The following is a 16,878-nucleotide window of genomic DNA, read 5'->3' on the forward strand; positions in this document are numbered from 1 at the left end:
TGATGAGGAGATTGTGAATTAAAAAAATGAATATTAGTCGAATTTAAAATAAACATTTGCATTTGAAAGCAAAAATAGTACAATGAATGTTAGGTGTGAGCGTCATCAGTGGAGCACGAGATGCGGTGATGATGATGATGTAAGTGACGTTGTAGTTGAATGTTTTGTTAGTCTAGCCCACGAGACGCGCAGTTGCTGCGTTATTCATTCAAAATATTAGAGAAATATAGAAGCTGCAAGGTTAAAACTGCTGCACTCGTGTCTCACACAAGATATGTATAGAAAGCCATGCAAAGTTAAAACAGTTTAAACTTTTAGAAAACACGTCACAAATTTGTGAAGGTTTATTCCTTTTCACTGCGTCTCATATGTTTTTAAAGGCAATCTGTGTGACTGCGATTCGGCTCTTTGTATTAAGCAATGCATAAATGCGTAATGCTGTTTTGTTCATAATTGTTTATGCAATTTACAAAATAATATTTGATTTATATGAGTTAATTTAGACGTAATGCACGTTTTTTTATAGACAGTTATTTCCATGCGTTGACAGTTTGTGCTGCATTATTTTGCTCATTGCGCCCTCCTGTGGCCTCAGGAGACAAGCCAAAAGTTTAACCTATTTAATCTGCATATAAAACATTAGAAATTAGATATTTGTTTAATTTTTATTTTGTGTTTGACTATTAAAACAAAAAAAAATAGTTGTCTGTCTCAATAAATTGAGTTAATGTAAAAATACAGTGGTTAAATGTAAAAAAAAAATTCTATTGCTCTTTGTTTTAAAAAAGGTTATAAAAATGTCAATAATTATCGATACCGAACGATATGAAACATTATATCGTTGATACATTTTTTAGCTATATCGCCCAGTCCTACGATTAAACATAGCAACAAATCATTTTTAAGTCTATAATGATGAAAAGTAAAATTAAATTGAATTTTAAAGTAATATGTTTAGTTTGATACTAACACATACAGTATGCAACAAAGAGTCTCTGATATGATTTTATCAGTCTATATTTAACTATTCCACTTGCACGTGAATTTTTGCCTAGATACTTTAGGCTTTTGAGTAAAACTTGGACACAACATCCTTTTCTCTGTACTTTTTACACCCCTTTTTGTTAGTTCCAAAACCTCTGTTCCTAAATTTGATTTCCAGTGCCTTTAATCAGCTACCCAGACTGAGCAGATGTCACTTTGACATTTTTAGGCGCCTCTATTTCAGATTAGGTCATCTCTTTCAAAGTCCTTGATGAAATATCAGGAGCTGGGATGAATTTAGGTCCACAGTTACAAATTTACAGTAAAAAAAGTCAGCAGTCACTGCCAAAGGCACTATGTCAAAGAGTATTCTCTGAGACAGCAAAACACAGTGTTCTGTTCTGAAAAGTAATATTTATAATATTTGATGGGTCTGTGTTTTGATCTGAACATTAAAGGCTTTGGAAATGTGGCCAAAGATCAGCAAATCCGAACTATCAGTGGCATCCGCCTGTCCGCTGAGTTAGAGCTCCACTGAGAGACAGCCTTTCTTGTCTGGTGTGACTCCAGTGTCGGTGATGTTGAGATGTGATGACACTCGTTCATATCCGACTAGCCTAGTTTGGTTCAGTGGTTGGTATTTGTGACGGATCTGTTCAATAAGACTCTAGGCTAGGTTTGACCACAATTAGGCCAGGAAGCCACAGAAACTGTCATATATTATTTAGCAGCCCTCTGCAAATGGGGCTTGTGAACAAACCTTTGGAAACCATGCATTGGGCAGCAGCAGAGTCCTCTGGTTAATCTTTTATAGGGGCCAATTCACACTGTGAATGAACTGCACAACAACCTCTTACACTGTCTTGACTTTTTGGTCAAACAAATTGCTTATGATTCGAATGGCAGCTGCAACAAACAGTCCATTTAGGAAATGACTACCTCCTCTCTTGAAAACCATAAAAAACATTATTTACCTCTTGTTGATGCAAGGAAAACTTTTAATTAAGTGGCTTGGAGATAGATCTCTGGCTAAATGGGGACTAGGTGACAATGGTACTGTCTTATTAAATTTCAAGTTATTCAATAAAATGTGAAAAGACCCTCTAAATTCCCTTGGGGTTCGTGGAAGTACTCGTGTCTATCCTTAATGTGTTGACTGCCTCTTAAAAGTTTGTTTATTTATTTATTGCAATAATTTATTCTAATATTTAACAGATTATAATACTCATACTTAAAGGGATAGTTCACCCAAAAATTAAAATTCTGTCATTAATTACTCACTCTCTGGTCATTTCAAACCCGTAAGACCTTTGTTCATCCTCAGAACACAAATTAAGATATTTTTTTATGAAATCTGAGAGCTCTCTGACTCTACATAGACAGCAAGGGTCCTAACACGATCAAGGCTCAGAAACGTAGCAAGGAGATCGTTAATATAATCCATGTGACATCAGTGGTTCAACCTTAATTTTACAAAGCTACGAGAACACTTTTTGTCCCCGAAGAAAGCAAAAATAATGACTTTATTTAACAATTTGTCCAATTTGTTTACGTATGTGATACTCTCCAAAATGGCACCAGGATGACGCGGAGGAGACCAATTTTTAAATAAAGTCATTATTTTTTTTCTTTGCGCACAAAAAACTATTCTCGTAGCTTCGTAAAATTACGGTTGAACCACTGATGTCACATGGATTATTTTATCGATCTCCTTGCTACGTTTCTGAGCCTTGATCGTGTAAGGATCCTTGCTGTCTATATGGGAGGGTCAGAGAGCTCTTAGAATTCATCAAAAATATCTTAATTTGTGTTCTGAAGATGAAACGAAGATCTCACAGGTTTGGAACGACATGAGGGTGAATAATTGATGACATAATTTTCACTTTTGGGTGAACTATCCCTTTAACATTTATACATCCTATTTATTTCTTGTTTTTATGTAAATGTATTGATTTATGCATAATTTATATAGATTTTATTTGACATATCTGTTAACTATAAGAATTTATTCTAATACATAACACATTTTTGTACTCGTACTTAACGTATATAGATTCTGTTTATTTTTTGTGGTCTTTTAAATAATTTAACAATTATCCTGTTGTGTTAAAAAAATTGCTTAAAAAATTGTATAAATGATCACAATAGTGTTAAGAAGAACATATCTGAAACCACACAATTTCCTTTCTCCCTTCCTTATTTTATTTATTTATTTATTTTATTAAAAAACACCACAGAGAGTGAATGTGCTTACACCACTGTAGACATTACTAATGAGAGCCGTAATGTGAATTACAGTATATGCCTCTGGCACTTCTCGTTATAAATACATATGTATCATCACGGCAGACTGGGGTGCACATGAGAAAGCATCACACTGTAAGCAAATGGTTCGTACATTTTCTTCAGCAGTGTCATCTACACCAACAGAGCCCAAAGCTCATAGTTAACAACATAAAGTAACAAAATGCATAAAATCTGTCTTTCTCATTTGAATTGCACTGTCAAGCTAACAATTCCAACTTTGATTCAAAGTGAAAGTGGAAATATGACAAATTTGGGCTTATCGCATGAAACTAGTCTACTGTTGTCTTTTCATAAGTCTGAAACTACTGCTGCAGATTTCCAAATATAGTCAGATGAGTGGGTGTCCACTGAAGCCACGAGAACACTTTTTGTCCCCGAAGAAAGCAAAAATAATGACTTTATTTAACAATTTGTCCAATTTGTTTACGTATGTGATACTCTCCAAAATGGCACCAGGATGACGCGGAGGAGACCAATTTTTAAATAAAGTCATTATTTTTTTTCTTTGCGCACAAAAAACTATTCTCGTAGCTTCGTAAAATTACGGTTGAACCACTGATGTCACATGGATTATTTTATCGATCTCCTTGCTACGTTTCTGAGCCTTGATCGTGTAAGGATCCTTGCTGTCTATATGGGAGGGTCAGAGAGCTCTTAGAATTCATCAAAAATATCTTAATTTGTGTTCTGAAGATGAAACGAAGATCTCACAGGTTTGGAACGACATGAGGGTGAATAATTGATGACATAATTTTCACTTTTGGGTGAACTATCCCTTTAACATTTATACATCCTATTTATTTCTTGTTTTTATGTAAATGTATTGATTTATGCATAATTTATATAGATTTTATTTGACATATCTGTTAACTATAAGAATTTATTCTAATACATAACACATTTTTGTACTCGTACTTAACGTATATAGATTCTGTTTATTTTTTGTGGTCTTTTAAATAATTTAACAATTATCCTGTTGTGTTAAAAAAATTGCTTAAAAAATTGTATAAATGATCACAATAGTGTTAAGAAGAACATATCTGAAACCACACAATTTCCTTTCTCCCTTCCTTATTTTATTTATTTATTTATTTTATTAAAAAACACCACAGAGAGTGAATGTGCTTACACCACTGTAGACATTACTAATGAGAGCCGTAATGTGAATTACAGTATATGCCTCTGGCACTTCTCGTTATAAATACATATGTATCATCACGGCAGACTGGGGTGCACATGAGAAAGCATCACACTGTAAGCAAATGGTTCGTACATTTTCTTCAGCAGTGTCATCTACACCAACAGAGCCCAAAGCTCATAGTTAACAACATAAAGTAACAAAATGCATAAAATCTGTCTTTCTCATTTGAATTGCACTGTCAAGCTAACAATTCCAACTTTGATTCAAAGTGAAAGTGGAAATATGACAAATTTGGGCTTATCGCATGAAACTAGTCTACTGTTGTCTTTTCATAAGTCTGAAACTACTGCTGCAGATTTCCAAATATAGTCAGATGAGTGGGTGTCCACTGAAGCCGACTCTGCCCTAGTTATTCAAATCGGGACATCCAAACACACACTGCTTGTCATGTCCTTTTCAAGCTGTCCCTTCAGAAAAGCTCACCTCAGTGAGAACAACAGCAAGATCAAGACCATGTCTGCTTATGAACAATCATGATTTAAAGGCCATGTGTTCAAATAAATATACTTAAAGCTGGCATTAACTTGGCAAAGAACATTGAAGCGCCTTCACACAAGCAAGAGTTACATTGTACTGAATATCAAGTCTGATATTCAGGACAAAACAACATGATTGCTTTTATACTGCTGTTATACAACAACTATAAAGACATTCATATTACATAACATACACTACTATTCATCAATTCAAGTCTGGGGTCGGTACGTTTTTTTTAATGTTTTTGAAAGTCACTAACGCTCAGCAAAATACAGTAAAAAGAATAATATTGTAAATAATATGTGTTTTCTATTTTAATTTATTTCTGTGATGAATTTTCAGTGTCTTCAGTGTCACATGATCCTTCAGAAATATGCTGGTTTGGTGCTGAATTAAAGTTTCATAATATTTTGTTAAAAACAGTTTTAAGTGCTGCTTAAGTTTTTGTCAATGCTATGATTCATTTTTAATAGAGCGTTCAAAAAACTGCATTTATTTTATTGGTTTATTTTTTGTATTGTTGCTTTTAATCAATTTAATGCATCCTTGATGAATGCAAGTATTAATTTTTTTCTCAAAAAAAAAAAGGGAACTTTTGAACGGAAGTGTAGTAGGCCTATTTCTGATTGTTATTTTTTTTAAAGAAATATCAGCATTCTTGGAACGCCACTTGTCCAATCAAATTAGAGAAACAAATGTAACTGCTGTCTAAAGCCATTTAATAAATGTTTTTCCATTTTAGTTAGTATTCACCTTAGGCCCAAACATTTTAATACTTCCTTTTTCATCCAGACCTGTGCTAAATATACTTTCAGATTCACAAGTGCTAATAAAGGTGGAGTTAAAACAATGACAAAAACAACAACATACGAACAGAGAACAAGCGGTGAAGTATTTTTGGGAAAACAGCTACTTGGTTAATGCGTCTGAGGCAGAGCAGTGGCCTATTCAGGTATCTCTCAGGTGCCTGAAGACCAGAGCGTCTATTTGGACCAGAGGACATTTCACAGGCCAGTGGAGAGACTACATCATGCCATCTCCAGCGCTCCGTGAAATATTTCCTTGGCAACAGGAGAAACAGCACTGATGCTGAGGGGCAAATTCTGCGGATAAAGCCAATCTGGAACAAAGGCTAACTAGATGCTGCCATATGGAGCTCATGATCGATATTCAGTGACACAGCAGACATGCAGCAGTGGTATTTAGGAGGAGTGTGAAGGGAAAAGGGTAGTGCAGACTACGAAATGTCACTCTCTATTTTAATTGCAGTCATCGGAGCTTTGAAGTAAACAATGCTGGAATTTGTGAGTGCTGTACACTTTCTGAGCTGCAACACGCAGAGCTCGGTGGCACTGATTCAGATCTAGGCTCAGAAATGAGAAATTTGATTTGCCATACTTCTCCATAATATTTCATATGTGCTGTCGGGACATTTGTTTACCAATACAGCAGTATTTACCATGATGGCTTCTTTGTTGCATATTTGCAAAGGCTAAGGTTGCTACAGTAAGCCAATTATCCACTGGTGCCATGTTACTCACTGAAGCAAGGGATCGTGTTTAAACAGCCAAAAGAGCGGTGTGTATCTACTTGTCTATTCATTTCAAATGCTCTAGAACCAATCCATTATTTTGTCTTGCAGCAGTTGAAATTTACCTATAATCTACTTGATGTTTATTTATTATATTACTGTTTACAGACTTCAAAATAAGGGTCAAGCAAACAAATGAAACAATAATGAGCTGGAGAGGATCTAATATAATATACTGTATGTTATTGTTTAAAAAAAAATGTAATTTCCCTACCTATTCACAGATGAAGTGAAGTGACATGTGGCCAAGTATGGTACTTTGAATTAGTGCTCTGCATTTAACCCATCCAAAGTGCACACACACAGCAGTGAACACACACACACCGTGAAAACACACCCGGAGCAGTGGGCAGTCATTTTTGCTGCAGCGCCCGGGGAGCAGTTGGGGGGGCTCGGTGCCTTTCTCAAGGGCACATCAGTCGTGGTATTGAAGGTGGAAGAGGGCACTGTACATTCACTCCCCTCACCTACAATCCCTGCTTCCCCCACCTACAATCCCTGCCGGTACGAGAATCGAACCAGCAACCTTTGGGTTACGAGTCCGACTCTCTAACCATTGGGCCACAACTTCCCAATTTATAATTTTTAACTGAATTAAATTTGCTATTAGCAGATGCCATTATTATTATAACTGGTATTTTTCAATTGCAATTATTTTTGTCATTGAAATTTTTCTTTCTTTGTTTCTTTGTTTCCTTTCTGCCATATTTTCTTATGGAGCTACAGTACTTTTTGAAACAGTCACCTTAATTGTAAATTCATGTAATTAACCACTCTTGAACTGCTGAAATTATCTCATTTAAATTCTGATTGGCTGAAACTAGCTGCAGGATCATGCTATCAGAAAAAAAAGGTACAAAGCTGTCACTGGGGTGATAAACTAAGATACAAAAGCTGAAAGGTACATCTCTCTACCTTATTTACCCTTAAATGATACATATTAGGACTTCAAAGGTACATGTTAGTACTTCAAATCTACATATTACTACTTTATAAGTACATACTGGCACGTAAAGTGCACATAGTACCTTTTTAAAGGGTCCCACCCCTGTGACAGTTTTGTATCTTTTTTTCTTAGAGTGCAAATGGAAAAAAATATTCCAAGAAAGTTAATTTTAATGCTTTTGAGAGCCCTCAAAAAAGACTTGGGATCATGCACATTATCTCGTAAAATATAATGAAATATTAGCAATTTATGTGTTTATTTAATCAGAATGCATGTTACTGGAGATTTATTTATTTGTTTGTTTATTTATTCTTTTTTACATACAACTCAAATATGCTAACTACAGCCAAACTACTGGTAACAGAATAATAACTTGGTCATGAGAGGAGAGAATAACATTTCTGTGTCATATTAATAGTGTCGTCCTTATTCATGCTATATGGTTAATAAGCATGCAGTCATCACAGCTGTGGTTCATTATATTCTTCCTGTGGGAGATAATAATTAAAACTTTAAATCCTACACTAATGTATGAAACAGACGCTTCACACGTCGGTGACTTCACCTGAGCGTCACACACTGGGCTATCACACAGAACCGAAAAGAGAATTAAACCTTATTCAGAGTAGACATCTGTCAAACAAGCTTCATCTAACTGCCAATTTCTCATCCTGAAAATTACAAATTAAATAAGTTGAAAACATTATTTGTCAGCCCTCGTAAGGGCAACAGCTGATCATAAAATATCATGAATCAACATGCAATTATCTAGCATAAGTAGCAAAAAATAGCATAAGTAAAACAGGGGATTTAGATATTTCACTTAAAGCAAATGCCTTTTGCTTTCTGCATTATATTGTACAGAAATGTCTGTTGCATCATAAATATATGTTGCTTTTTCTGTTCATAGATTGACCATAAATGCTGAGTGCCAGCTTCAACTGCATAACTTTCCTATGGATGAACACTCCTGCCCCCTCATCTTCTCTAGCTGTGAGTATCTCTTCTCTTTATGCTCCACGTATTCATTCAACTTTACATTTCCATTTCCTTTAAAGACCCTTTTTCTTCTTTGTTTTAAATGTTTTGGTTATCGTTTGTTCTGTTGTACAAGACAACCTTAAGCATTCATGTACAGCAGTATCAACATGCATTATGAAATGCTTTATTTGAAGTAAATCAGCACAGTGTTGCATATGCAACTTCAATCTTTTTGAATGGACAAAACATTTCTCGCTCATTCGCCTTTCATGCTGTAAATGTTCAGTTTAGATTAAACAATATAGCCTAGGATGTCTTTGAAATGTACACATATCTTCGGGAACAAGTGGGAATGGTCTGGAAATCCACTTTAGCCATTGATTTCAATGGATGTTTTTATTATACCACTTCTTTTTTTCATAACAACAAAACCTATACTTTTCTATTTTCAAATAATAGCAGTAAACAAAACTTACCGCAAAAGCAATTCAGGCTATGACAATATATCACATGTGAAAGAAGCCTTTACTTTGGAATCACAGCAGCAAAAAAGGTAGTCTAATTTTTAAAGTGGAGAAATTGAAAAACTAAATAATATAAATATTTTGGCACAAAAAATTCTAACATTATATATGGACTTCAGGGCAAAAAATAAATAAGGGGAGAAATGACCCCTTTAACAGAGAAAGACAATATTTAGCCTGTAAAACTGCATTTTATGTATAATATTTCTAGTGCACTGTTCTAATGGCAGACGTGGCATTGCTGTAGGAAATGTGTCACCGCTAATTAGGATGTTATGCTTTATGATGTAATATCTCATTTTTGCTCTCCATATATTCTCTTATATTGAAAGTAGGCCATGGATTTCATTGTATACACCAAGGGCACGGATAGGCTGGTAATTACTCTGCGTGTCCGACAGGCTCTTGAAGGCTGGCTTCATTAGCAGGGTGTCATGAATGACATTACTCAAGGGTGATAGGTAATAGGTGATGCATCTGTGGTGTTAAGAGTCCAGGCAAAGAGGGACGTAGGTAAATTGGAAAAGTTTGTGTCCTTGTGTAATGTGATTTCTCACTTCTGTTTCTCACTCAGCCTCTGCTTCTACCCCCTAATACACATCAGGGCTCTCTGCTCTTCTCAAAATGTTTTTTGTCATACTCATTTGTGGATCCATGCTCAGAAAGTCAACACCTATTTACAGAAAGCTATGTTTTACATCACACCCATTTTCAACAGTAATCTTATTAGAGTTTGTGTGGCAAGCACTAACTAAAGGCGTTCTTCTAAAAATCAATGTTTTGTTGAGAGAGAGCTGGTATTATCAATGTTTTTACAGTTGTTTACTTAGTAGCTGCATTATAGAAAATTTAGGGAGTTCAAATTCAGAGTATTATTTTAACTAGATAATTATTGATAGTCGCCTTTGTACTTACTGCATGGCACATTTGTTTATGTGTATTTACTCATAGTTGATAATAACTTTGATTTTGCACACTTTCTGAAAGCTTGGCCCTGACTGTATTGAGACTTGAAGGACTGAAGAAAGTCCTGCCTCTAGAAATATTTTGGGTTGCTCTTTCATTGCCATGGAGACTTTTGATCTCAGGCTTGGTTTAGTTCTTTTGGAAAATAGTTTGTGACATTGTTGACATCTCTTCCTCCCCAAGAGGTACTAAAACATGTTCCAGGGGCGCTTGGAAAGATTTTTAAATATATAAAGTAGACTATGACTCTGCAAGAGCGTTTTTTTACTTGTCTCACTCAAAGTGAATCATTTTAATAATGGTCATTGTTATGCTAATGATAAAGCTAAGTAGTATCCAGTATAATTTGAGTTCAATGAAACAGATTTCTGCTTTGGTGTCAGTGAAGGGGTACTTGATTCTTACTGATGGCGCTGTAAGGAATACAAAAATGGTTGCGAAGACACTGCTCTTGAGGGAAAATAAACATCTGAAAAGCAGGAGACATAAGCTAAAGTCTCATTTGGTCTGTATTTAACTGTATTGACTCAATCAAACATTAATTCATTATGTGTTATTGTTACTTTCCTTAAACTTTCAGTTTTTTATATACACTATTAATTTATCTCATAATTAGCCAATTGATGACCATGCATCTCAGAAGGTCTGTCTGTAAGTTACTTATTATATCAATTCTTGAAGTTGGTGTACAGGTTTGTTTTAGGTTTTAATTTGTTCTGAATTGAGGCACTCAATTATTTCTAGCATTTTTAGAGCAGAACACATTTATTTTTGTCTTAGACTAGAGCGTGTTTTTATTGAAAAAATGTGATTTTTCCTTCTCAGTATTTTTGTTTTGTTTTCCCAGTACAAACATTATTAAATCAATAGACATTTACTGTATATTAGAAGCAATATGACATACATTTTTTGAGATTTTTTTCAAAATTGAGTTTGTGCTTAAAATAATTTTTAAAAAATCTGTCATTTTGCTTCTCAAGTAATTTATTGATTTAAGAATGTTTAAATATTTGTACTTGAAAACAAGACGAAAAATACTGAGTAAGAAAATCCCTTTTTATAGTGTTATTATAATGTGCAGATTTATGCACTTTGAAGGGCTTCATTCGATTATTTAATTTAATTTTGTTTTATACAAGATACATACAAAACATATAGAATATCTTGCATGTGTATCTGATTTAACCTAATCACGCACTGCCTCGTCATGCAACTCCAGATTGCTGTGGGAATTGCTTCAGTGAAGGTATGAATTTAGATCACTGAGGGAATCACCTGCCTGGCGCTGTGAATCTCAGTCTGTGAGTTTGAATTGGAGCAAAACCGCCGATGTAGAGATGTCAGAACGGCATTGTAAGTAGCTCATAAGAGATGTTGTAGATCTCCACTCTCCCCCCGCCATGCAGGGATGCATCTTGACATAGATGACATCCTTTATGCTGTATAAACCATCTGTCTTATCTGTCCTGCCTCTGTACACTGCTGTGTTTGGCACTGATCCCTAAGATGCAGGCGCACAGCAGAATTTGTGGTCCTCCAGTGTTGGACAATGTGCTTAAACAAATTGTTTAGTTTTTCTGATGTGTAATATCAGACAGTCCTTATTGCACTGAGCGGGATGGGATCAACAAATGTTGGACGTCAGAAAAAATGGGTCAAATATATGTAGAAATAGCAATGTCATTATCAATTGCAAGAGATAATAACAGTCATTAATTACTACTGCTTACACTTACACCTCTGATGTATGGCTGTATAATGAAGTTTTGTAGTAGGATGCAGTGTTACTACTAGAAGTGCCAGGATGTATATCAGGTTTTATATAATAAGGTAATTCAGTTGAGGCTTCTTAACAATGGATGTGAGCAAGATTTCTTTTTTTAAGAGTAGAATTTAAATTATTTTTGTCTTGTTCCTAAACCTTCTCCGCATGGCCTCTAAAACACAGCAATGGTCCAAATTTTCACTGTTGAGGAAAGGAGAATGAGCTATAATAAGCAATCCCTCAAGCTTCTGGACACCCTCAGTCCTTTTCTTCACCTCTAAGCTACTTTTTTCCATTTCCCTGCAGCATTCGCCATTTGTTTTTGAAAAACCAGCACTGGGTTCCAAGCCCTGCATTTTAAATTCAGTTGATATGCAAATGAAGGTTAATGCCCATCAGGCAGGACCTTGCGGACCTTCTCATGTTAGCGGCCACACAGGAGCGAGCGTACCCGGACTGAAATGCCTGCCCCTGTATCAGTCACAAAGAAAATGGTCCCCCATCTGCACCCGAGAGGAGCAATTTGCCAGAAAGGTTATTTTAATATTTCACACCTCACTGCCCAGCACAGCAGCTTGTCCTCTAAAGCATATTTAACAGACTCAAACATACAGTGCTATAGTCCCTGTGTGCATAAACAAACATACAAATGAAACACTCCCCAGCCAGTGTGTCTGTACCTGCCCTGCAGGGAATGAGAAGCTTTCAGGTGTTTAGCAGACCTGACACCAGGCATCTAGCAGACCTGACACCAGGCATCAGGTTTGTCTGCTCTGATCCGGCTGAAGCAAGCTGACGAGAGCAGTGAGCACCTTTCTACCTGTGTTTATCAAAGATGTCACCTGCCTCAAGGCTATGAGCTTTCACTGTATATCTAGTGACATTAAAGTGGCATATATTTTTATTTATTCATTAACATTTTTGGCTTTTATTTCATTGGAGTGAGGCTAGAAAGTACTTGGAACAGACAAAAGGGAACATGAAATGATGGGGGCTCGACAGGCTGATTTTCAAATATAACACTTTTTAAAAGGATATTTCCCCCAAAAATGAAAATTCTCATGTATGACTGACTTTCTTCTGTAGGATACCAAAGAATGTTAGGGTCCAAACTACTTTCATTGTACATGGCAACATAGGCTCATTGGAAATACGTGGTTCTAAATTCATTTCTGCAAAACTGAAAAAATGTACCTATACATATGATTCGCTGCAGTTTCCAGTTGAAATAAAAACTAGAGGCAGTAAAACTCAGACAACTTTTGTTCCTTTTCAGACAAAGTATGATTTGCTTTTCACATAAAGCCTAATTTTTGCACAATTATTTGAGAAATATAATGTTATGAATTAATTAATTTTTTAATGCTACAACATTTGAAAACTTATACTTTTGAACGTTAGCGTCACATATCCAGCTTCATATGTATGTTTTTTTATATTCTATATTTAGGTTTGCTCAGTAGCTCACGCAACTTGAGAGGTGAAGAGCACGGGTATGAATCCCGTGAAACTATGGTTCCACAAAACAGTTCAAACCTGCATATAAGGAAGTTCAAATGGCACGGTTGCATCAACAAATCCGTTTTTACTGTATACTAGTTTTGCATTTGTTTACACTATTGGGTAGGTTTAGGGTTGGGTTTGGTGTAGGGGATTTTTCCAACGTGATAGAGCGTTAACTTTTAACGACACTACAAAAACAACATAATATCAATGTAACAAAAACTTGCCAGGGTCACGTATTTGAACCCGCGTTTTAGCACCACTCACTGGACGTTTCACTTTGAAACTGCCTCGAAACATGCAGTAAGGTACGTAATAACGGTGTTGCAGAAATGTATTTAGAGACATGTATTTCGAATGACCCCGGGTTGGTATATGGGCAAAAACACTGAAACACTTTTAAATAGTGTTAAAATATGTATATTATATTATAAATGTTATATCAGAAGAACGAAATTCATACAGGTTCAGGACGACATGAGGGTAAAAAAAAAATTTGGGCAAACTATCCTACTAGTCACACTTAAAGATGCATGCATTTTGTTGTGTAGATAAAGTGGCATTTGCAAAAAGTGCCACGTCACGACAATGTGTGATTTACATTGTATTGGAAGAGTAAACAGAAGGCAGAAAAGTATAATTAAAATAGAACAAATATTTGCACATTTGCCATAATATACACTATCAAAGCACATTATTCAGATAATGCAAAACCTGGTTGTCTCCATGCAACATGCATCAAATCCAGCAAGTAATCTGACCTAAATACCGTTTGGAGACCTGATGAAAAGTCATCGGTCATGAAACTCTGTACAGTCTGTAATGAAGATAGATGGAGTGTTCAGATTCATTTAAAAGGTGGAAAAGTGCTGCGTGTGCTTGCAATTCCTGCAAAAACCACCTTTTGTGGCCCTAACCGATAGGAGATGCTTTTCCTGCTGCACAGAATCACCTTAGTGCCATTAACTCATCGAATTGCTTTGACTCCCCTTCATAGATTCGCTTGGAGGGGAAGACATTACCATTTCCATCAAAGCCTTTTTACGCTACATAGAGGCAGTTATGAATGCTCTCATACTCTGATGGCACTTCTGCTCAGACATGCTGGGACATTTCTTGGTCATTTTCAAAGGATGGTCAAAAACAGATCTAGATGGATGTTGGGGTTATTAATGGAGAAGCTTCCTGAGAATAATTTGCTCACATTAATGTTTGCAATAATGTGTGATACTGAAGAAGCAACAAGTGACACAAAACGAGAAAGAGATTTGGAAATAAGTGACTAAGCAATATGCAAAAATTGCAATTCACAAGATATTCAAAGTGAATCAACTCTTAATAATTTCCAAAATCGTAATTGATTGGCAGCTTATTTAGCAGCTTTTGCTTCTTCTGTTAATTTGTTTTGTTCTCTCTCCACTCTTTGATCGTCTGCAACACACTTGTGGTTACATCTATTTTTTTAATGTTTCAAATGTTGCAATATGTTTTCAACTTCAAAACATCTTTTCTCGTTCTTTTTGATGATCTCCCTAGTAATTTACAGGATCAGTTCACTGTCATAATCAAACTTAAAGGTTCTGTGAAATTAGAGAACCTGTCCATTGTCATCTTTCAGTTATAGCATCATCAAATGCTTGCAAATGAAAAAGGTGACAAACAGTTTATGTAGCTGAAAGTTTTAAATGAAAATGGTATATAATATGGAATATTTGGCTAAAAAAAAAAAAAAGAACACTGCCCTGTTTCCAAGCTTTGATTAAAAAGGCAATCAGTAATATTGTGAGCTGAACAAAGGGAGGATGTAATGTTTAAAATTGAGCAAAACACTCAGACACCAATTATAATGCTGATCTAGGACGGAATCAGTTCATTAAATAAAGTGGGAATTTTTAAATGATGAAAGGAACTGCTGTGATTACCTTTTGATCATGCACCTCTTCTGTCTGCAACAGCTCTTTCTTTCAGCAGGCACTAACAGAGCACATGCTGATCTCTTAATACTTCGATGTCAGAAGAGTTGGTGAGGATTAATGATTAAGTATTGCCAGGAAGTGAAAAAATGTCCTCAAGCAGAACTGAGAAGGTCATGTTAACATGTAGAAAAGGTATATTACGTACAACAAAAGTTGGGTTGTGCCCTCAATAAAAGCACAACCCAATAGTCAGGTTGCTGAATGGTTTAAAATTATAGTTAACCCAAAAATGCCTTCCCAAACTTATATGAGTTCCTTTTATGTTGTGCATTACCCAGTTCACGCTTGCATATAATTAGCTGAAGTATGGTAATGCATATTTGGCGTGCTGTCCAGGGAAGTGTTCCGAGCTCGGGAATGGCCCGGGCCTAGACGCGCTTCTCCCGAACCTTGTTAATAGAACACCATTTATGTTAGGTTATGTCATTTTTCCCCACCCCCAAATTTCCATAAAACAAGGTAATGCCTACAGGATGTATGTTTCTCACATTGAATCAATAGCTGCGCTAACGTGCTGTCATAACTTGAGATCTAGCTCCTTTGAACCAGGTCAAGAGATCCCGATCATGTTACTTACAGAAAGATGTATAGTAAATGGCATAGAACATTTGAAGTCTTTAAAAAGTTATGAACCACCACTAAGATTTTAATCCCTAATCAAACTCATCTAATGAGAACCTTGGCACAAACTCAGTTCTTATGCAAGCCAGAGTCTTGCAGCAGACCTACATAGCCAGGATTCACAAGTCTGGTGGGGCATGACAAAGTGCTGAAACAAAGTGCTGTACCATTAACTGAAATCCCAGAGAGAAATCCCCAGTGCTTGATGAAGTTTCCACAGGTTATTTAATCCATCCAAAGCAAATTGTGCAGTTCAGTGGTTTAGTACCAAAGAGGGATGGAAGCATTCAGTGTTGCATGAACATCCACTGGGTTGCAGTTCATGGGTCCTGGCTGGTTTTTGGAGCCCTTGGGCAAATCATTGAATCTGTTCTTTTACCTCAGTTCAATATATCTCTCAGGATACACACACACACAAGCTCAGCGTTAGCAAGATAAGTTGTTCACAGGAGTAATACCAGGAGATAATAGTAGAGTTCAGAGAAGATCGTTCACAGGAGAGAGTTCGCTGGAATACAGGAGATCACGGGATAGAGAGCCTGTATCCAAATAGGAGGACAGACAAAGACTGAACTGAGGTGTGTGCTTATATACTGGGGCTGATAAGGGTGTGCTGATTGAGTGCAGGTGTTCAGAATTCAGGTGATTGGGATCGTTGCGTGGTGGTGAGAGAGCCGTGAGCCACTGTTTCCATGACAGTACCCCCCCCCCCCCTTTGACACCGTGGAGGCTACCCTCTGTTCCTGGGTGCCGGTGGATGTTGCTGGTGGAATTCTGGGAGGAGAGTGGGATCCAGGATGTCATCATGTGGGACCCAGCATCGCTTCTCTGGTCCATACCCCTCCCGGTCTACGGGGTATTCGAGGTGGCCTCCACGACGTTGAGAGTCCAGGATCTCCTTTATGGTGTAGATGGGTTCGGTGTCCACAATCTGAGGTACTGGGGGGGGGGGGGGGGGGGGGGGTACCTGGTGTTCTGTGGAGGGAGGGAGAAGAGGATTAGTGAAGGGCTTTAGCAAGGACACATGAAAGGTGGG

At 36.6% G+C, this 16,878-nt stretch overlaps 1 protein-coding gene across 1 annotated transcript in view; it reads left to right on the forward strand.

Moving 5' to 3' along the window:
* Positions 1–16,878, forward strand: part of LOC107585185 (gamma-aminobutyric acid type A receptor subunit gamma3) — a 90,996-nt gene that overhangs the window by 52,156 nt on the left and 21,962 nt on the right. The window contains exon 4 of the mRNA XM_016272093.1: positions 8,417–8,499. Coding sequence (XP_016127579.1) covers positions 8,417–8,499 — 83 coding nt within the window. The remainder of the gene's footprint in view (positions 1–8,416; positions 8,500–16,878) is intronic.

This window comes from Sinocyclocheilus grahami, unplaced genomic scaffold, assembly GCF_001515645.1.
Source record: "Sinocyclocheilus grahami isolate Dianchi unplaced genomic scaffold, SAMN03320097.WGS_v1.1 scaffold67.1, whole genome shotgun sequence".
In the NCBI taxonomy this organism is placed as follows: Eukaryota; Metazoa; Chordata; class Actinopteri; order Cypriniformes; family Cyprinidae; genus Sinocyclocheilus; species Sinocyclocheilus grahami.